The 21,782-nt window shown below is 39.5% G+C and overlaps 2 protein-coding genes across 2 annotated transcripts; one reads left to right on the plus strand and one right to left on the minus strand.

Moving 5' to 3' along the window:
- Nucleotides 1–932: 932 nt before the first annotated feature.
- LOC125020171 (CD59 glycoprotein-like) lies at nucleotides 933–2,569 on the minus strand. The gene is made up of 4 exons (XM_047605465.1): nucleotides 2,505–2,569; nucleotides 2,115–2,192; nucleotides 1,453–1,560; nucleotides 933–1,214 (listed from the first exon to the last, which is right to left on the minus strand). Exons 2-4 carry the CDS (start codon nucleotides 2,167–2,169, stop codon nucleotides 1,057–1,059), a joined length of 321 nt encoding a protein of 106 aa, XP_047461421.1. The 5' UTR covers nucleotides 2,170–2,192; nucleotides 2,505–2,569; the 3' UTR covers nucleotides 933–1,056.
- Nucleotides 2,570–12,264: 9,695 nt separating this feature from the next.
- LOC125020195 (zinc transporter ZIP4-like) lies at nucleotides 12,265–20,542 on the plus strand. Its single transcript, XM_047605502.1, has 12 exons — nucleotides 12,265–12,824; nucleotides 15,598–15,933; nucleotides 16,387–16,576; nucleotides 16,745–16,881; nucleotides 16,972–17,155; nucleotides 17,304–17,476; nucleotides 17,689–17,874; nucleotides 17,971–18,069; nucleotides 19,334–19,382; nucleotides 19,496–19,648; nucleotides 19,737–19,924; nucleotides 20,013–20,542. The coding sequence occupies exons 1-12, from the start codon at nucleotides 12,618–12,620 to the stop codon at nucleotides 20,139–20,141; spliced, it is 2,031 nt and encodes a 676-aa protein (XP_047461458.1). The 5' UTR covers nucleotides 12,265–12,617; the 3' UTR covers nucleotides 20,142–20,542.
- The last annotated feature ends 1,240 nt before the right edge of the window (nucleotides 20,543–21,782 follow it).

Consider the following 21,782-nt stretch of genomic DNA (forward strand, 5'->3'; position numbering starts at 1 on the left):
TTTTCTGAATGAAAACACATGAAATTTATTATCATTCTGTGATGTGTGAGGAACTCAGAACAACACACACACAGGTGCACACATTGTTTCAGGTAACAGATGTTGTCCTTATTTTAATTAAAGTCGACACGGTACTTACTCACCGCTGCGGAAACAGGCCCCAGACACATTTTTGGTACCTCTCTGGTGGGATATTATAGGTTCTCTAAATGTCTTAATTGTTTCTCGCGCGTTGCAGGAGACACTGACAGTCCTGCTCTTTCGTGTTGTTTAGTAAGACTGTTGAAATACACAACCATCGTTCATTTCACTGGGTGGACACGGCGCAGGTGACTCAGCCACAAAGGCCAACATGTTGTTAGCACATCTATCTCTTTGGTTTCTGTGTTTCAGTGGCTCTCGGTGATGTGGGCGCTGTCTAATGAGGGTGAAAATGAACGTGTTTAATATAAAAGAACTTCCATCTGCACTGCTGCTACTGAGCTAATATAACAGTAATTTATGGTCAATAAAGTTATTACAAAAAAATCAATGCATGTATTTTGTAAGTTACTACAGATAATGGTGAGAGAAGCAGATAACAAATAACTTTTCTCGTCTTCTCTTTTCTTTCCATCTTCAAAACCATATAAGAGTCCCTGATCCAATGACACGGGAAACCGAGTGTGCACATCTGTCCTGCTTTGTACTTTTTATTTTCTTTCTTTCTTCTTTTTTTTTTGTTACTGTGAATAAATGTAGAGAGACATGAAGTAAAGCCAAACCAGCATGAGTGCACCGGCAAAAGCCTCTGCCTTCCGCCTCTGTCTGACCGTGACTTCATTTCAAACGTTAAAATGTTGCTTTGTTCACCGCAGTGTCTGATCTTAAAAGTACCTCCAGAAACAAATCCAATAAAAAAAACCGACTGAAACGCTTCAGGAAGCCGGCAGTTTATATCAGACAGTTTATTAAGACTTTATTGTTGAGTTTATAACAACGCTGAGTTGCAATTAAATGGAACATCTAAAAATCAGAGCTCAAAACTGCATCTTTCTGTTTCCCCCCTCGCGTCTTTCAGCCGCTGAACTTCTCCTTCAGTCTCTCAAGCCAGCTTTTCCCGTTGCAGAGACTTGTCTGACAGCACCTGGAAGTGAACTGAGGCACGAGGAATTTCTGCGCAAGAATCCTTACGTCACAGTCGGCGTACCTTATACATTCAGTGTGGATGATATCTGAGGGGGGAGAGTGTGAGATCAGTGCTATTAGATTTATCAAAACTGGCAGACTGACCATTTTCAGACATTTATTGTGAGTTCATTCTCATGTCATGGCCTCTACTGGTGGATAACGCACGCTCTTCCTCTCAACAAATGAGCAAACTCTTAGGGAAAAAAAAAAATGTCGTCATGAAATGAAAAGTGCGTCTTTTGTTTATCGGCCCACACAGATGTCACACATGGACGCCCTTACCGCCGATGGTGACCTTTAAGCAGGCGTCCTCAACACTGCTGCACTCCTGTTTGACATCGCAGCCGCTGGTGGAGCCTTGGGGGCAGGAGTAACACTGCAGCGAGAGGCCTGTGCAGAGATGAGTCAGGATATCTTTTTCAGTCCGAAGCCGTCTGGTCGCGATTATAGATTCAAATCAATGCATTTTTATTGTTGTTCCCAGAGACGATCATGAGATCTATATTTAAATGTCGGAAAGATACGCTTTCCCAAAATCTTTGGTTGATTAGATAATTTGTATGTATATTTTCTTTTAATTTTCAAACTTAGGTTTATTTAAATGCACATTACGTACAATTAAAGTTTAGCAATTTCTTTATTTATGTCCTTTTAATTACACAACAAGCAAATCGAGAGAACAGCAAATTGGGCTTATGTGTTGGATTCTCTGTTGACCAAACATCATGCATTTCTAACTCCGTGAAAAGCACCCGCCCTATTTCACTACTTCACTACAGATCAGACTCTAAACATCCCACGTTACACACATTAATGTGTTTCAACGGATGTGACTGCACCGAATCCAAGCAGTTGTTTGTCCCTGTTTCCACTTTGTTTGCGAAATACAAAACTGAGCGTTAATGAAAGAGTTTTATCTTCAGCCCCCTTTCCTTTTCACTTACCAAATCCAAACATGGCAAAGCTGACAGCCACGCAAAACACCACGGAGCTCCTCATTGTGACTGAAAGTACTGTCAAGTCTGAAACAAAAAAGCACAGTCCCCAGTGTTGTCACAGCTCGATTAAAGAAGGGGGGGAAAAAAAAGGAAAATGAAACGCGTGCTGGGAGCTTCCAGACATGTCACCTCTTCATTGTTTCTTGCTGTTACAGTTTGGTCAATAATGTTGCACAAAGCAAATTCTGTGCATGTTTGTCTTTTGTTATTTTTGCCTTAATTTACTTTTTTTCATTACGGACTCTTCATCGAACAAAGAGCAAAAAATTTTGCAATTTTTTTTTTTTTTTAATTAATTATTACAAATTGTTCCCTCTGCAGCCATCTGACACTTACCTCCGATTGTGAAGAATGAAAATGACTGAGCTTGTCAGGAAAAGGCTTTCTTTGACTGGAGCAATGGGGAAAAAGTAAATAAGTTGTCTGTTTGGGATCAGAGTCTATGTTTGGATTGGATGGGACACTGTCAGTATTGGGTAAATGCCCTGAAACCTATGAAAACATATTATTTAAAGTCTTTATAAGCAGATTCTTTAAAACTTTGTTTTTTGAGTGCCCTCACATATTTTCTCCTCTTATCTTTCCACAATTGCGCCTTCGTCTTTATGTTTTCTATCTGTATCGGGTCCAAAAACGACTGTATTCTGCAACAATTTGGTAACCTTACATAATATTGATTTATTTAAATAAACAGTCATGAAGGAAATAATAAGGTCAGTATGGGGAAGATCTTTTTTTATGGAAGATGACTGGTTAGTAAGGCAAAGATGTAAGTAGAGCAGAGATAAAAGGTAAGAGTGGAATATCACCAAAATAGCACGAGAGAGAAACAACAAGGAAGGAGAGAAAAGTTAATCTTCTCACAGAGGTTACAACATAGAGGGAATAACGTGTCCGCACGTCTACCTGCCTGAACAGTGGATTCATGTGCAGGACTGCGGCAGGGTTTGAATTGAAAATCCTCCAGGTGTAATATCTCCATCCATCACAGGGAGAAAGGAGTCAGCAAATGTCAGCTGAGGCAAAAAAAAAATAATATATTCTGCTGTAGGTTTATTTGACATCAACTGGGACAAAACGTTTGACGTGAGAATGAGTTTACAAGCCGTCTAATGGGAATACGTTTAACAATGAGCAATGTGTCTGTGTGAAATGTAAAATGAGAGTCAAAGTGCGCATTATAACTTCTTACTTTTCTTGCAAGCTGAGAAAGATTTGACAAGTCGTATTTGTTAAGGTAGGTCTGGAGCTTTTTAATTTTGTATTGAGAGGAATTTCCATAAAAAGAGCAAACGATCAAATGTGTCCACTGAAACATATCAGCAGCCTGATAAATCTTATTCTTCTGTGCCATATATCCCCATTGCTGTTAAAAAAATAAACTATTAAAAACACACCAGTGAGCCTCAGTATTTTACTCGGTTGCCGAGAATGTGACCGTACCAGTAGTTTAATGTAATTCAGTCCAAAAACACTTTTCTTGTATCAATGGCCGTGTAGGAATGAACTTAACTAAAAAGTGGGATTCACTATCAGATGTCCTGTGGCGAGCTGATCGCACAGTATGATGTGATGCTGCACTGTAGATTTATGACTTCGGTAGAAACAGATTGACATGTGTTGAAGTTGGTTGGCTTTGTCGTGAACGAATATTTGAACTCTGAGCTTTGTATGAGTAAACGAATAAATAAAAGACGTATTTTAATGTATGAATGGTTTAATGTTTATGTTCAGTTGTGGATGCCGTTGATTTTCTGTAACACTGCTTGTCATCTGGAGGGTTTGCTGGAGCCTATCCGGAGGACATGCAAACTCCAAACAGAAAGGCTCCGGTTGATGCTACCACTGTAGCGCCTTGCCGTCCATTTTGGACATAAAAACAGTGACGAACAATGACGAAAACAGGCGATTATCAAGACAGGCATCTTAAGTCGCCATTGGTTTTTACTCTATGTAATGTACTGTGCAGCCAGCATAGGTGTGTCTGGAGTTGTTGGCAAAATAGAGGCTTAGCGTCTCCAATGAGGTCTGTGGTAGTGGTACAAGTCAAATCAGAGCAACGAACAGAAGGACAAGTTTGACCCTAAATACCCACACACAGCCCTGAAACACTGGGCTCTTTCTCTTTCTCTCTCTCTCTCTTTTTTTTTTAATAATAATATAAACCCTTTAAGCTTTAACCCCTTTTCAACAAATTGATGATTAATTAGACCAATACATGTTCCAGTTCCAGTGCGTTTTGAGGTTTCATGGAAACCCGCGCCAATTAAGTCAAATCTTGAACCAAGACCAATTATAACTGGATCTGATTCAGAGCATCTCCCCAAATTCAACCAGCGTTTAAATCCATTTGAAGGAAGCATTTCCATGCTGTATGTTTCTGTTGACAATAACAAAGCTGCCAGGAGGGCTGTTTTTTTTTTTTTTTTTTTTATTATGAAACTTTCACAAAGACGACTCAGCCTCCCACCGCTTTCAGCACTGACACAGGTTTTATGTCAATAAACATTCAGTCGGGAGTGAAACCCTCCTCTGGGGGTTATGAGTTTTATAATCATGAATTCATATTTAGTCTTCTTTTTCTTCTCCCCTCTCTCTCTCTCTCTTTCTCTCTCATGGAGGCTCGTCGCACGTTCCCGGCTCTGCTGGAGGCGTGAAATCAGAGTCTCACTCCCTCTCATATACAGTTTATGCACCAGAAGCGTGAAATCAAAGTTCATGTTGCAGTTTTTCCACTCGGAGTATTTCCTTTACGTGCCCGCAGCTTTGTGAATCCGCTTAAAGGAAGGGAGATCATTTTGTTGTGAATAATAAATCAGATTATATCATAACCTGTGACACAGTATTGCTCAATGACACTTGGCGAATTGCGTATTCCTAGGTCTGCAAGTAGTACTAATAATCAAACAGAGAGAGCCTGTGTGTGATGTTCAATTCAGGGGACCCAGTTAGAAACGGGAGGAAGCTAAACATTTTCTCACCGAGCCTTTTAAGCATCACCTTCTGAGAGCAGTGTGACTTTCCTTTGCCATTGCAGCTATTTAGGCTAATGACTAGCTGTCCTGCTGCTCATTACTTCTTGTCTGAGGCCGAGCTAAAGGCTGGTGTAATGAGGCAAACCAGAGCCTTCATTTGTATCCAGCTCGGACTCGGCCTTCAGCGAGATTCTCTTTGTGCCTCTGCAGCGCTCACGCCTCAGCATCCATTGATGCTTCGCGCGAGGTAAACCGAATCTTCCACTAACCCCGGCCCTCTCGCGTTTCATTATGCGACCACAGCTGTGCTTTTCTTCAGAGCCAGTTATCTGGTCGTTTCTGAAGTAAAATTGTGGGCAGATCTATTGTTATTCGTTGTTTGAACAGTTTTCAGCCAAGTTATAGTTTGGGTTTTCCGATCATTTCATTTTCTTATGCAAAAATTAAAATCAACAGAAGGAATTTTTTTAAAGAAAATAAAAAAATATTTCCAACATAAACAAAGTCCATTAACCATATTTCATTCCCTATCTTTCCCTTTTTACCATTCATTCATTCTTTCCTGTTTCATGTCTAGTTACATGATAGTTTGAGTTTCCAGACTGGTTGTGTTGCTGTAATACCATTAATCTGATTAATGCAACACGTTCATGTTCATATAAACTCTGTCTTATTGGAGGCAGGACAGAAACCGCAGCAAACGAGTTTCTCTGTGTGACTATGGTGTCGTGTAGAGGCTGGTGGACATTACTCACGATGGACTGGAATTTGTTTAAGGTTCTTGCAGCTGATGCACAGACCAAATCACTCAATATATGTGTTTATATATTATATATATATATATATATATATATATATAATATATATATATATATATATATATATATAAGTAATATGGCTGATTCAATCTGGTTCATTAAAAAAAACTGAGCTTTGCATGAAATCTCCTTTTCTTTTCTCAATAAATAACATTTCTGACTTCCCTCTGCTTTTATTCCATTTTCATCTTATTCTTTTATTCTTTCTCTCACCTTTCAAATACGAAACAAATGTTTCTTCTCTCCTTCACCTCCCTCCCCCTCCCCCCGTCTCTCCTTCAGCCTGCCACCATGTCTCATTTCCCAGTCCACTGAGTTAAATATGGGAAAAACCAAACCAATCAGGCCATGACATGGTTATTATTTTTAAGTAGGGATTTTTTTAATTCCTTTTTTCTCCCTCTCTTTCTCTCTCTCTCTCTCTCTCTGTAGTCCTCTCCTCCATCTATTTTGTTTAATACTCCCTCGCTCCCCATCAGCATGCGGTCCATCTGCAAGGTTAAAGAATTTAAGATTTGAGAACTAATTTGACCAATAACCATAAATAACTTTGGACTAAAAGCTGCTAATATCGATATTATTGCATTAAAGGCGGTTAAAATGACGTGCAGTCAGCACCCATGAAGTCCATCTCTATGAAGTGCGTCAACATCTTTCCACATATCCCATGTGCCACCTCCAGTCGCTCTCCTTAAAATCAGTTTTCGGACTCACTGTCTTTCCCCCGTCCTCGGCTTCACTGAGGTGAAATCAATAAAACTGCAAAACAATTCAACTCACTAGATGATTTGTCCATCGCCACGTTTTTTTGACCTGTTAATATTTCATAAGAGGAAGAAGAAGCTCCAAATAAAAGGTGCTCAACAGGAAGTCCTCAGTACGTTTGCAAAGACCGTGGTGCATTCGACAAATCCTGCTGCAGTGGCGTGGAGTCGCACACACACTTCATCCAGGGACTGAAACACACACTCACAGCTGAACCCTGTTGAGCTGTGAGTCGTGAGTACTTAAAATGTGTTCTGCAGGGACGCCAAAGGGCAAATTGGGCAGCAGGATGGAAATGGCCACATTGGAATAAAACTGTGGCAGTGGCTCCAGCTTATAACCGTGCAAAATCCTGCTTAAAAATACACTTTTACGAAACCATTTGAAAAGTAACACGTGTTTCACCCATATCCTGCAAAGATCTACTCAACGCAGTCTACACACCAGCAAAATAAAACATGTTAATCAGCTAATTCCTCGCTCTTGTACAACCCGCTTACCAGACAAATGCACACAGCAGCATGTGTGACGCACACACCCTGTGCATTAGGAAAGCGAGGACACTCACTCACACACTTTAATCCCGACGGACGCCACTTTTCAACTCGTGCGGTCATTTCCAGGACAATTAAGTGTCGTAACGACCCTTAAATTAGATATCAGAATAAATAGTGTCCTCGTTAAAGGGCATAATTAAGTCAATCAATGAACGTTAAAGAGCACTTACATGCCAGTTAAAGTTAGCATACAGTGTAAGTACAGGGCTACACTGTGTGTATGTGTGTGTGTTTACTGTCTTGTTGTTCACAGAACAAACTGAGACCAGGCATGTAAGGGTTAATCCAGTGAATTAATAAATGTTTGGTTGTATAATTATCTAGAATGACCTAGAGTGTCCCTGCATGTAGGACATACCTGCCCTCTGCCTGTCTCATATATTCTGTCCTCCCTTCATCTTCACTGTTCAGTGCCCCTTTTCACTTCTTCTTTACTTCCTCCTTTGCTGTTTACATAACCACTCCCTCCATCACACGTCCATCACTGGACTTAACAAAGTGAATGAGTGGAGGAAAAACAAAAGGTCTAAAATATTGAATATTTGGAAGAAAACTAAATGTGATATTAATAAAGGGGAGAGGTTATGGATGAAAAAAATTAATGAAGCAAAGTTCTCAGTTTAAAGGAGCAGTTTCTACTTTTCTCCAGAAGGGGGAGCTGTTTGAGCACTAAATCAAAACATCTCCGCGTAGAAGGAAGGTTTTATATTTCCTTTATTTATTTGGTGTTGCTAGTAAGGGATATTTGCAAAGTAGGTATTTCATTGTATGGTCTAAACAGCTGTTTTTACTGCTTTACGTCTTGGATTTCGAATCCTGATCCACTAACAAAGAGGCCCTGTGCAGCAATAGCCTGCACGACGCCTCTACTTTTGTGTCTTCATCAGGGTATGTATGTATAACACAGGAAATGTTATAGGATAAGATACGTTTGCCAAGAGCTTCTGTCATTGTGGTGTTTTAAGTTTGATTCATTGACTAATATCCTACAGTGTGACTGGCAAAAGGTTAGAATGAGAAGAAAAATACCCTCTCAAGGGAGCACGACTTCACGTCGAACTCCAGGCGATGATAGATTCAGAAGATATTTCCGGGACAGAATACACAAAATTATTTCTTTCTTATTTTGAGAGAGTTTTACACCTTTACTTCTTAACAACGTTCAGCTCTGAAAAGTGGCTCAATCACATATGAATCTAAATTGTATTTGATTTATTTAATTAAGTCTGTTTGAGATATACAAGCTCGAAAACATGTATTGGACTGCAGATGAAAAGAAAAATGCTTGACCTTCAACCTTCACTAAGGTAATGAAAGCATTAAATTCACCAGGGAGAATGGAAACCTTCAAAGAGTGGGCAAATAATAAGTAAATATCAGCTGCTGTGCAGGTGAAACGCAGGTTTCGCACCAATATCAAAATCATCATGTGAAGAACATCTTCTATATGCTTGTTTTTGTTATTTTTACATTTTTGTTACATTTTAAAGGAACATCCTGCTGCATCCACGGCGTTAACATAACAACGGTTATAGACGAAAAGTAAAGTATGAGTGAGTTGCATGATGGGAAGTGTAGGCTCACTTGTTTCTGGGGGTTTAAAGGTTGAGATTAGAGACTGCTGCATGATTTTGCAATGGCCTGAGGAAAAATCCTGCAGAGTAACCCGTCGTGGTCGATACGAGATAAAGATTGTGCCATGTTTGGTAAAGTTCAGGTGGTTTTCAGCTTAAGGCCTCAATCCACTATCCCCTCCCTCAACATGTAACATCTAAATGAACTCTCTCTAGTGATGTCCTTGATGACGATTAACGAGAGACAGAGAAAGTGAGTGGAGAGTGTGAGAGATTCTTCCTTTCCTTTATTTCCCCTTGTTCGTGATACGTTCTCACTCCATGGGAAGGATGTACAGCTCTGTGGGAAATTGTCTTGGGAGATTGTGTGTGTGGATTACCAGTTTTGGTATTTTTTCTTTTTTTCTTTTTCCTGAGCTCCAGAAAGCTCAGTGTGTCTTCTTCTCGACGGGAGGTCTCACACCAACACACATTCACCCTTGTGCTTGGATGTGCGCTGGTGTTGAGTGCCCTTGTGTCTGCAGTCACTAGTCCGCTTGCAACTTGTGCATATGTTAGCCATCTCGTGTATGTCTGTGTGCATGTGTGTGTGTTTTGGGGGTGGGGGGGTTGTCGTCGTCCAGGGAACATATAACTGGATTAGCCGTCATGCTTTTATTTCTGTAATGGAAACATCAGCCTCAGAAAGAAAGTAGGGCTGAGGCCAGGCAACGAGTGTGTTCAAGAGAGCGGGGGAGACAAAGAAAGCACGAGGGATGGAGAGAGAGTTGGGGGGGAGGGAGGGGATAAAGATGGCCCTAAATAATGTATAGCGTTTCTTAACGTTTGCCTCAGACCACAGTCCCAAACTGAAGGCCTCTTAGAGAACCGTTTCGATTTAGAAGAATGACAACTAGAAGTAAGAACATATATTTGCTGAATCATCTGTGAAGCTTTTCTGGTAGTTTTGTACCGTTTTTGCAGTTAAAATGGTCTTACTGTCTTATTTGTGTTCTTTTTTGTTTCATTTGGTGAAGATTAACATTTAATATCAGCTGTTTAAACATTTCTGGACAATGGAGTTTAAGGAGATTTTATTTTTATTATTTTTTTATCTCAAATCACAGAGATGAGACGAGGTGAGAACTCATGTGAGAAAATCATGATAGATGGCTGAGGTTTTGTCATTTGCTCTCTAATTTCTAATTCACATCTATTTATAAAGTTAGACCTGGTGATTCACTGTATGTACAGTGTATTTCTGTTGTGTGTTTCCTGTCTTTAAAATATGCATTTATCAAATATCCTCCTATATCCTCCCAATATCCTTGAAATAGTGTTGAATATGGATGTACTTATTGTACATTTGTGGGGTTTCTGTCCATGTCTTCTGAAGTGATGTGTGTGTGTACAGTGTTGGACTTGATGAATGTGTGCGTTGAGAACATCTACAGGTTTGTCTGACAGACGACATAACAGAGAGTGACACGACAATGGGGGTGTGTGAAAGCAGGTCACCGGACAGTGTGGGCTTCGTCTCAAAGATTAGCAGTAGTACTACTGCGTGTGTGTGTGTGTGTGTGTGCGTGCGTGCGTGCGTGTGTTATCGGGGGCAGATGTCCAGAGTCCCATGCCATGAGCGAGCTTGTGTGTGCGTGTGTGTGCTGTCTGTTTGTGTGTGTGAAGTGATGTGCAGCCAATCAAGTCAATATCCTTCCCTTCAGTGATTTCGGAGGCCGACAGCGAGTGTCATGACTGCTGACATGGTTCCCGTTCACATTTCAGACTGTAATAATTACAGCTAAACTTTAAGCAATAAAACAAAATACAGCCAAATAACTAAAAGACTGTAAAATTAAATGAAACTCACTTTTGTGTGCAGTTAATTTTATTAACCAGGGTTCTTGGTTCAGTGTTCTCAATATTTTAAGTCGGTACTGCTGCTGACCGGAGTGATGATATGATAGAAAAAAGTCAAAAGGTAAAAACAAATGATCTAACGCCAGTGAATCCTGAACTTAATAGGGTCATACAAGATATTAATAGCAATTGACATACCTGCTGTAGCTAAAATAATTATTAAACTGTTTGTACGAATACTTTTTTTTAACAATTTATTGACTATATTGTGACAGTGTTGTCATATTTACGCCTTTCTTCAAATGATTCTTGTAGTTTGAATCATTTTTTAACACTGAAAACTTCAAACTTTTATATTTGGAGGCTTTGATGTTCTATTACAAAGAGCAGCTGCGCCCTCTAGCGGCTGATACACTAACACGCACACACTGATGCGTCTAAGGCCGCGTTGAGTTGAACTCAGTGTGAATCAGCGTCAGCTGCGCGTTGTTCTAGAAAATCAGCCACAATATGCGCAACTGCAGAAATGAAAATATTAAATTATCATTAAATAAAATATTTATTCATAGTCGTAAATATTCTTGAATTCAGAGGAAAATATGGAAATGTACAACAATGTAAACAACGCATCAGCAACTACACACACACACTTTGAGTGAATAATATGACAGCACTATCTGTTCTAAAAAAAAAGAAAGAAAAAATAAAAGTAAAGAGAGTTTGCTCTCATTCTTCTTCTTCTTTTTTACTTGTACGTGCATTGACACTTTTGCTCAGTACATCTGGAAGATCCTGCTCTGTTTCCTCTGTGGCTTTAATCTGTCTCACCTGCTTCTGTCTCTTCATGTACTGACTCCATAGTGTTGAGATCCAGATCATCTGTTGAATAGCTCGTTTTTTTTTTTTCTCCATGTCACTGAACATACTTGTCAAACTGATATCTTTCTAGATGTGCAATATATATATATATATTTAATATTGGACCAAGTTTTTCAGTTGTCGAAATAAATATTTTTTCTTGAAAAATGCCCAAAAGGTTTGAGAACCTGTCTGCAAAGATTTACTCCAGTCAGGAGAATCTATATTTATCACACGATGGAAGGTCAGAGCTCTGAGCTTTTTTTTTTTTTTTTTTTTTTTACAGCAAACTCAGAGAAACAGTATCTTTATGGACAATAAAACAGGAAACTCTTACACTTGGAACAACACTACTGAGTACAAGGTGATACTATAATAAAATTCTCCATTTTCCGCCTGGAATGCTCTCCAAATGTCCTAGATTTTACGTCAATAACAAGTTGGTGTAAATAGTTCTCTGTCTCAATGAACTGATATGTGTGAGGAATAAATAAAACATGTTGTTTTTCTAAACTTTCTTTAGCTCTTGAATTGAAAATAAGGCTCTTTAAGGTTTTTTTTTTCAACAAGTTCTCATAATCCAAACTTTTTATTCTCCCGATACTTCTGAGTCACAATGAGAGCATCACTTTATTTTTAATTTTTTTATTACTTTGCTCTCGAAAGAGTTTCTCCATTCTAACATTAAGCCAAACTAAATTCATTTGATTTATTGTAAGAGCTTCTACGTTTTAATGAACCTATTAAAAGGTTAAAGACTTGACATCACAAGTAAGTGAGCTGTTACGTTTCAGAGGGTATGTGTGAGACCTTAATCATCTGCGTGCACAAGTGACAGTGGTTTTTAATAGACAGGTATAGGACAGCACAAGCCACGTCCTAGCCAATCACAATCCAGAGTCCAGGTGCATAGAGGCTGATAACAGCCGTGAGCTGAGCTCTATAAGGCTCAATGTGTCCGTAGAAATACCTTGGGACAGTATCAGCTTCTGTCTGACCATTTAAAGACTTCATCTTTTCTATTTTCATCAACCACTTCTACATAAGTTATCTTCAAAGAAACATGTTTTCCTCGCTGCTCCTTCTTTTTCTGTTTTCTGGTTGGAGCCAGTTCGGTTCTGTGTCAGGTTCTCCTGCTTTGGAGGAGGTTTATGGAGACGTGGTCAGTGTCCTGTCTCCAGGGCAGCACCATCTGACCGGGGAGTCGCTTCGCTCCCTCTTTAATACACTGGAGAAACGTGTGCAGTGCGCTGAAGTGTCGTGTGAAAAGGTAAGTTTTATTGGGCTAACAGTGCGGCGGGCAGGTTAGACAGCCAGGTCTGACTGCAGGCGGAGGAGAGGGGTCGAGGTCCAAAAGCCATTCACCAGCGCTACCTGTTCACCAAACCACTCATTAACTAGTCATGAGAAGCTTTTCAGCTTCTTTAAAGAAAAGAAAAGAAAAGAAAAGAAAAGAAAAGAAAAGAAAAGAAAAGAAAAGAAAAGAAAAGAAAATGCTTTCACATTGTATTACAACACTTATCTTTTTGTAGATGAAAAAAGAAGTTGAAAACTCCCAAAACTAATTTTATGAGACTAGCGAAAAGAAAGAACTCAACAGAATATACGTATTCACAGATATATTTGTTTGTCATAGGTAAAAATTATTTCATATTTTAATCCTACAGTCTTGTCATCTGTTATGAGTTTCGAATCTAACTGTAGGCGGGGGGAACATTTTTGGGCATCTACAGAATAAAATATATGTGAATACCGATTGAATGACTTTAGACAGTAAATAATAATCATAATAATAAAAAAAAAACATAACAAGGTATCTGAAACATAAGACAAACCTGTAATGAATACTCAGTACCCAAAATACAATCTTACTGTACTGTGCTAACATTGTTGTTGTAATATTGCACATAAAAAACAAGCTTTAAACTTTAGTTTCTTCTTTATTATTGCTATAGTGCTATTATTTCCTGCACTGTTAGTCCCTTATTTTAAATTTCTGAGTGTCTTAAGTCTATGGATGGAGGCTGACAGTGTAGCCCGTACCTTGTATCACTTCATCTGGGCAAATGTTTCTGCTCAAAGTTTCTAAAAAACAGCAAATAATCTTGTTTAAAGTAAGAAACTCACATTAAATTCGGATCAAGGCCTTTAAATCTATAACGGTTAAATATAAGAACCAGCCCTTTTTTTGCTGTTGGGGCGTTTAATGTCTTAAACTAATATTTTATAACAGATTTATTGTGTAATGTACAGTATATAGACATTAACGTGTTCCTAGGTCACTTAGACTTTATCAGCGAGTGTCAGTGAAGTCCTTGGACTTCATGTCTGCTGTAAAGTGCGTGGCTGATAAATATCTACGGTCAAACACTTTGACTGGTTGGCAGTGAAAAATGGACGAAAGTAAAGAGATGGAGACTGAACACTGGATGCCGTTTAAATGTTGTTAAATGAACAAATAATAAAAAAGTTTTAATGTGCATTTTTTGTGAAAAACAAGAGTAAATTATCCTCATAGAGCCATGATCTATGAGATGTAAAGAACGCCATTGCATTAATTATTGACTGAAATGGTTAGTTACTGTTAATAATAATAAATGTTAAAGAATAACTGCGTTAAAGAAGTCCAGTAAAGCAATAAATCCAACTTGTTCCACAGTAAAAGAAGAAAGAGTCGTGAGAGGTCACATAAAAGGAAAAGAGGAAAAATATGTATTTTCAGACTTACCCTCACTGATATCCAGACATGCAGGGGTCAGTTACGGTTTTGTCAACTATTAATGATCTATTTTTTCAGTTAAAAGTAAAATAATATATATATTTATATATATGCAGTAGAAATGTGAGTTAACTCAACCCAAAGAAAATCTGTTTCAACTCAAAAGATTAGGTTATAACTTATGATCATTTCTTGTTTTAATTTGTTGCTGTGTGTTAATACAACTTATTAGGTGACATTATCCATTAAAGAAAACCCATTTTATTTGGTCAAATGAACTCACAATTCTTGTCAATGGCCATTTTAACTGAGAGCAGTAAAGTTTTTGTTTCTGCTGAGATTTCCCATCTTGATGAGTAATGGCAAGTTATTTTATTTAGGCCGTTTAGAGAAGAGGCAATTAAAATCTGATCCACCAAAAAAATAAAATAAAATTGTGACAAAAGGGTCCTAAAATCCGCCGACACGCATGGTGCCCATATTTCTTCCAATGTTGTGATACCGTGGTTTTAATCTTCTTTTGTATGACCTCATTTCAAAGGTATTACCACTCTATATAATTAGCTCTATCTAATTAAGAAAATTGCAAAATATGGCAGAAGCCTCTACATTTCCCAGTATTCAGATCATATCACCTTTCCTCGTCCTCCATCACAACTTAAAACTTAAAGACTTGAGTTAAATGAACATGGACCACACAGACAAAACTCACAAGAAGTCAAGACAATGGCTTACTTTAAGTTTAAGCTTAGAAAACTTGTTAAATTGAGATTAGTATTAAAAACTATATATATTTTTTTTTGGTTGTAGTTAAAGAGAAGAAAAATGTTGTTGGGGCTGTAATGTTTTACAGTGTTTTTCATCTTTATTGAATTTAGGTGGAAAATTTCAGTGACGGGGAAAGTTCCGTCATTTGGAGGAAAAGGACAAGGTTTAAATGGAGTTTATGAAACTTTGTCCTCTTTAACTTGTTTTCCTCTCTGTTGTCATAGTTTATGGGTCCGGACTGATGTTTGTCAGCTTTTTAATGGCACTTTATTCCAATTATATTGACGCCTGGTTTCGGCCGTACTTGTTATCAGAAAACACTGTATCTGGTAAAAGATAATAAAAGAGCTGATATTCATGGCGTCATTAGATTATAGGTTGTTGTCTGTTCTGTAGAAGTAATTGCGCATAATTTAACTGAACAACACGAATCAACTCTACTTCTCTTGGCATCTCTACGGCATCGTTCTCTGTAAATGACTTGAGATTATTGAATTAGCAAATATTCTCTTATTGGTTTATCACCTGTATGTTTCTGTCTTTGAATGCTTCACAGTGTGATCTGGCCGGCTCTGTGCATCAGCTCATCGGCAACTCCTCCATCCACCGCAAGCCAGAGGCCAAACACAGCACAGAAGACATAACCGTCGACGTATCTCAGTTCACGAGTCTCGCTGCCGGCTGCGTCCTTTACCTTTCTGCCCCTGGTCTGGTCTGCAACGCCACAAGTCAGGGGAAGTGGAAAGCGGAAGCCGAACACTTTCTACACAACCTCGTACACAGAGATCACCACCAGCCACACCACGACCATGACCACATGCACACAGACGTCGAGGCGTTGGAGGCTCTCCTTCAAGAGCTTCGCCATCATTATGAGCCCTCACACCATGAGGTAAGCGTACGTCTAAACTGAGCCCCAGTCTACACACCTGTGGTCGAATCTGTTGCTATGATCCTACCGTACTCATGATGAAATGGAAAGGTTAATTAACAGGACAAAGAAAAAACAAAAGCCACAGGAGGAAACCATAATCATTATCAATCACATTTCTCAAAAGTTGGGACTAGATTCAACTTGAGATTGAATTTCTCAAACAACCAACTAAATGAGGAACCCATAGCAACAATGTACATGTTCAATGGCCACAGGGTGAAGTGTTCATTTCAGGAAAAGACTGAACAAGTTAAGAAAACATAAAAGAGTCTCTCCAAAGTTTTAGTGAGTTGCATGCGAGTCAGAATCTCAAACTTAATATTACATTTTATAAATACGTGAAGAATGACCAGGGTTAAGTAGCTTAATTTTTGCTTTGTCTCCTCTCTTCCTTATCACCATGGCAACCAGATGTGCGTGACAGCCAGTGACATCATGAGGGCCGTCCACGGAGACCACACACAGATAGTGGGTGCAGTTTTGGGCCGCGTCCTGTATCACGCTCTGCTGGGTGACTGCTTCCGTGTTCTTCCCGAGGAGAGTTTCTTCCTGGACTTCATCATGGGCCGACTCACCGCGTCAAACTATTTCACTGTTGAGGGTAAATGAAGCGGAAAGACTCATCACCCAGACACTGAAAGCCACTTAAACACAAAAATGCAGAGCACTCGCAAGGATTTACACATAAATGTTTGGGAAAACTAGACGTGTTATCAGCGCTTGCTACCGGAAAACCATTTGACTCTCTGGTACTGCTTTGCTTCTGCAGATCTGGAGACTCTTATGAGGAGCCTGAACATTGGACATGAACACGTGGAAGATCACACCGATCATGATCACAGAAGTCAGAGGCGGTGGAAAAGCAGCGATCACGAGCATCATGAGGAAAACAGCACCTGGGAGCAGGTACCAGCATGGAAACACACAAGAATACACAATACCATTCAAAATTGAGGGTGATATTTAAAATCTAACCAATCTGTTCTCCCATCCCAGTATTGTTTCTCAGCTGAAGAGCTTATCCTCATCTACGATTTGCCGGAAAACAGTTCTGCCTCCTCTGCTCTGGCTCGGCCCGACATGGCTCAGCTCAGCCCCGCACTCATCCAGCAGATCCTGAGTGGAGCCTGCGCACACGTCACAGAACCAGTGCAGTCCGATGGGCTATCCCGGACTGAGAGTAAGTGCATTGTGCACGGGAGGAACAACTCCCTAGACAACCACACAATCCCCTCCAACACTGACTGCGGAGGAGAGGAGGAGCCCTGTAGATGTACACGAGTCTCTTCTAAGCTAACCCCATTTTTCTTTCTTTCCTATTCTTACAGGATACCTCTATGCAACTCTTGCCAATGTGGTGATCACACTCACGTCCATGTTTGGCATTGTGGTGCTGCTGTTTACCTCCTGTACCAACGTCTTCCAGCTATGCATCCAGTTTTGTATCAGCCTGGCTGTAGGCACACTGACTGGAGACGCCCTACTGCACCTGCTGCCCATGGTGAGGGACTGTCATCATCATAAAGAGGCTCATATTCTGACAACATGCACATATGTGCAGTTGCTCAGTTTTTAAGCTGCACAGTTTTTAAGCTGTGGACTGGGGAAACCGTAGTTTCATTAAATCATTAGCTTTGGCGTGACTTTAACAATCATGTTGATTCTTGCGGAGCACAAACTTATTTTTCTTCTTTTCTTCTTGTCTTTGTCTAGTTCCTGGGCCTACATGTGCACTCGGACAACGACAGCCACCACGACCACAGTCACGAGGAAGGAACTCCAGACTACACATACAAGATGTTGGTACTGGTAGCTGGGATCTACTGCTTTTACCTGATGGAAACTCTTTTCTCTCTGATCACATATAAAAACCACCACCATCATCAGCATCACCATGCGGTGAGGAAAATGACAAGTGCAGTCGTAGCATCATACACATCACGATGCTCATGATTTATTAATGGGCTAATGATTTATTTGTCTCTGTCTTTTTAGGAAGAATCTGAGCCTCACCACTGTGACCATGGGAGAGTTTTAGAGATGTATCAGCAGGAAAGGAAACAAAAACAACAATCAGCGTCAAAAGCAGATCTGGTAAGGAACAATTAACATTGAATCTGGGAGACACTTGGAAGATACAGAGCGGAAAACAAACCGGTCTTGCAAATGCTACTGCTTGGGGTAAAATGGATCTAGGACAGACCTGGGCATTTTACGGCCCGCGGGCCACATATGGCCCTTTGGGCATTCCTGTCTGGCCCGCGGTATGTCAGTCATAAACACAAATGAACAAGTATTTATGCTGTGCATGCAGTACGACTGTGTTGCTTTTATTTTGAGCCATGATGTATTATTTACGTCATGGCACTGTTCGTTCGTTAATTCTTCAAAAAGTAAGATTGAAACAGCCTCTTGCCATCTATTTACCCTCAAAAGCCTGAACGGATTGCTGGCATCCGTCAAAGCGGCCAATTATGAATTACCGTAAGTCACAGTGGTTTGCGCTATTGACAGTATTCATTGTGAGTGAACACTGGTTAGTTGTGCGTTTGCCTGAAAGACCTTCGAGACATCTCAAGGGTATAACTAACTTTGTTTTTACCAACAAATTCCTTCAAACAACTCTCTCTTGCTGGGGCTCCGCGATCGTTGCTCTCCAACCTGCAGCCGACAGCAACGGTGCGCCATCATTACCGTAATGGCAGCGTTTTTTCTAGAAAGCTCAACTTAAATATTGTCCATCGGGGAGTTACGGTAATTCAAATACAGTAAGCTTCTCTTTGTGGGAAGACGGACATTCAGGTCTTAAAGGGTTAAACATTTATTGAGATTTATTGAAATACAGAAAATAGTTCATGTAGCTACATGGTCCCTCCTTGGTCCACTGACGTTTTCAAAAGAGGACAAAGTTTCTAACATTCCAATGCGTTATATTCAAAACTACAGATCGATTGTGTTTCATTTTCCTCTTCAACCTACACCAAAACTCATAAATTTAAATAAATATTTACAGAATATTCTTATAATTCTGATTACCAGTAGCAGCTTATCAGCATATATAATTTACTGCTTTTTACAATGGGAGAAAATTAATATTGAGCAAATTACGTTCAAGTTATCGTTTGGTTTGGCCCTCCAACACACTTCAGATTTTTCATGTGGCCCCCTGTAGAAATGAATTGCCCAGCCCTGATCTAGGATAATATAACCCAACTGATGATCACAGACATGCTGAAGCTTGTTTACGTCTGAACTGAGATGTTGAATACATTAAAATGGTACTACTTCAAATGCCTTAATGTCAAAACCACGACTTGCTACTGAATGTTCTCTAATTTATGTGATGGATTCATTTCAGGTTGACTATGAAGATGTTGAGGAACCACAGTCAAAAAAGCGCACCAGAGGTGACTTCCTGCACCAGAACGAGCACGATCTCATCAATGTGTAATAACTGTGCTAATTTTGTGGTTACTACAGTAAAAACTATAACTATATTTGTGTCTGCTTGTGTCCACAGAACAACGTTTGCTGCCTTACATGATAACTATTGGTGATGGGATCCACAACTTTGCAGATGGATTAGCAATCGGTGCAGCTTTCTCCCTGTCATGGAGGTCTGGTCTGGCCACTTCTGTGGCTGTTTTCTGCCACGAGCTACCACATGAACTTGGTGAATGTCACACTCAGGAACTGAAGCCCGCTTTGATCGCTTAGTGTCGATTCATTAACGTCATCCTTCTGCTCTCATTTCTCTCCAGGGGATTTTGCCATTTTGCTCCACAGTGGATTGTCTGTCCGCAAGGCTCTGCTTTTAAACGTTAGCAGCGCCATGGTCTCGTTCATCGGCCTGTACATCGCTCTGTCTGTCGCCACTGACCTTGCCACCAAACAGTGGATAGCTGCCATTACTGCAGGACTCTTTCTGTATGTAGGACTGGTTGATATGGTGAGTGCTGATGTTCACAGTCTTGACAAGTTGTGCTGTAGCGATCATCAAAGTATCATGAACTGAAAAGGCCTGTTTGTCCTTCCAGATGCCCAACATGGTCCATGCCAGCAACAAGAGACCCTGGTTGATGTTTCTGCTGCAGAACGTCGGCCTTGTGACCGGGTGGGTTCTTTTGTTGTTGCTGTCGCTCTATGAAGAGAAAATCAGCTTTTAAAACACAAACCATCAAGGCAATTTTATCATTGCTGCAGTTTTTCCCCTTTTCTCTATATTTAATCACATGTTTTGTTGCAGATGACATAAAGTAACTCAGTTGATTATGTATAGTCATATGATCAGTGACAGAAAAAATAATTGAAATGTTAAGTTCAGGTCTTTTTTTCTCTTTCCCTTTTTTGCTTCGATAAAATGCCAACATATATCAGAGTAGCGTACATGTTGGCTGCCCTGGTATTGATCAGATTTCTGTAGCCTTTTGTGATTTTTATCAAATGAAGTTGTTAAGCATGAATTTGAAGCAAATTTGCCAAAGAGACATCGATTTGTTAAGTAAATGCCTTCTAATGTATGTGATAATAATTAGTATTTTCATCTTGTTCAACAAATTAAAATCTTTCAAAATTCAATGTAGCCTCATTTATGTTGTTATCCTCTTAGTAGGTGGTAGAAAAAAACTATGCCCTACATAGGGCACTCACAATTTCCCATAAAGCATTGCAACAAGTAGTGACCGTCCGATGGTCACTCAACGCTGGTGGATATCCCATCATGCATTGCGTCTCTGGCTGCGTCGTCGTTAGTGGCATTTTTGAAACTTTTAAACATACTTTTATTTTATTTTATTATTATTTTTTTTTAATTTCGTGAACATCACACATATTTGTTTACAAAATGATCACGTTTTATTAATGTGTAAATTATAATGGAATAACCAGTGACGTCATTAACTGCGCGTCAAACGATGATACGTGTAGTGTCCGAAAGCCGTTGGGATTCAGCTCACTATATTGTCCACTATATAGTACCAGCCTACATAGGGAGTAGGGGTTTGAATCATTTTTTAACACTGAAAACTTCAAACTTTTATATTTGGAGGCTTTGATGTTCTATTACAAAGAGCAGCTGCGCCCTCTAGGGGCTGATACACTAACACGCACACACTGGTGCGTCTGAGGCCGCGTTGAGTTGAACTCAGTGTGAATCAGCGTCAGCTGCTTGTTGTTCTAGAAAATCAGCCACAATATGCGCAACTGCAGAAATGAAAATGTTAAATGATGATTAAATAAAATATTTATTCATAGTCGTAAATATTCTTGAATTCAGAGGAAAATATGGAAATGTACAAAAATGTAAACAACGCACCAGCAACTACACACACACACACTTTGAGTGAATAATATGACAGCAGTATCTGTTCTAAAAAATAAAAGAAAGAAAAAATAAAAGTAAAGAGAGTTTGCTTTCATTCTTCTTCTTCTTTTTTACTTGTACGTGCAGTGACACTTTTGCTCAGTACATCTGGAAGATCCTGCTCTGTTTCCTCTGTGGCTTTAATCTGTCTCACCTGCTTCTGTCTCTTCATGTACTGACTCCATAGTGTTGAGATCCAGGTCTGTTGAAGAGCTCGTTTTTCTTTTCCCTCCATGTCACTGTACTAGATATGCAAAATATATATATTTAATGTTGGACCATAATATCTGTGAAGTTTTTCAGTCGTTTAAATAAATCATTTTTCTTGAAAAATGCCCAAAAGGTTTGAGAACCTGTCTGCAAAGATTTGCTCCAGTCAGGAGAATCTATATTTATCACATGATGGAAGGTCAGAGCTCTGAGTTTTTTTTTTTATTATTTTATT

Source organism: Mugil cephalus, chromosome 14, assembly GCF_022458985.1.
Source record: "Mugil cephalus isolate CIBA_MC_2020 chromosome 14, CIBA_Mcephalus_1.1, whole genome shotgun sequence".
Classification (NCBI taxonomy): domain Eukaryota; kingdom Metazoa; phylum Chordata; class Actinopteri; order Mugiliformes; family Mugilidae; genus Mugil; species Mugil cephalus.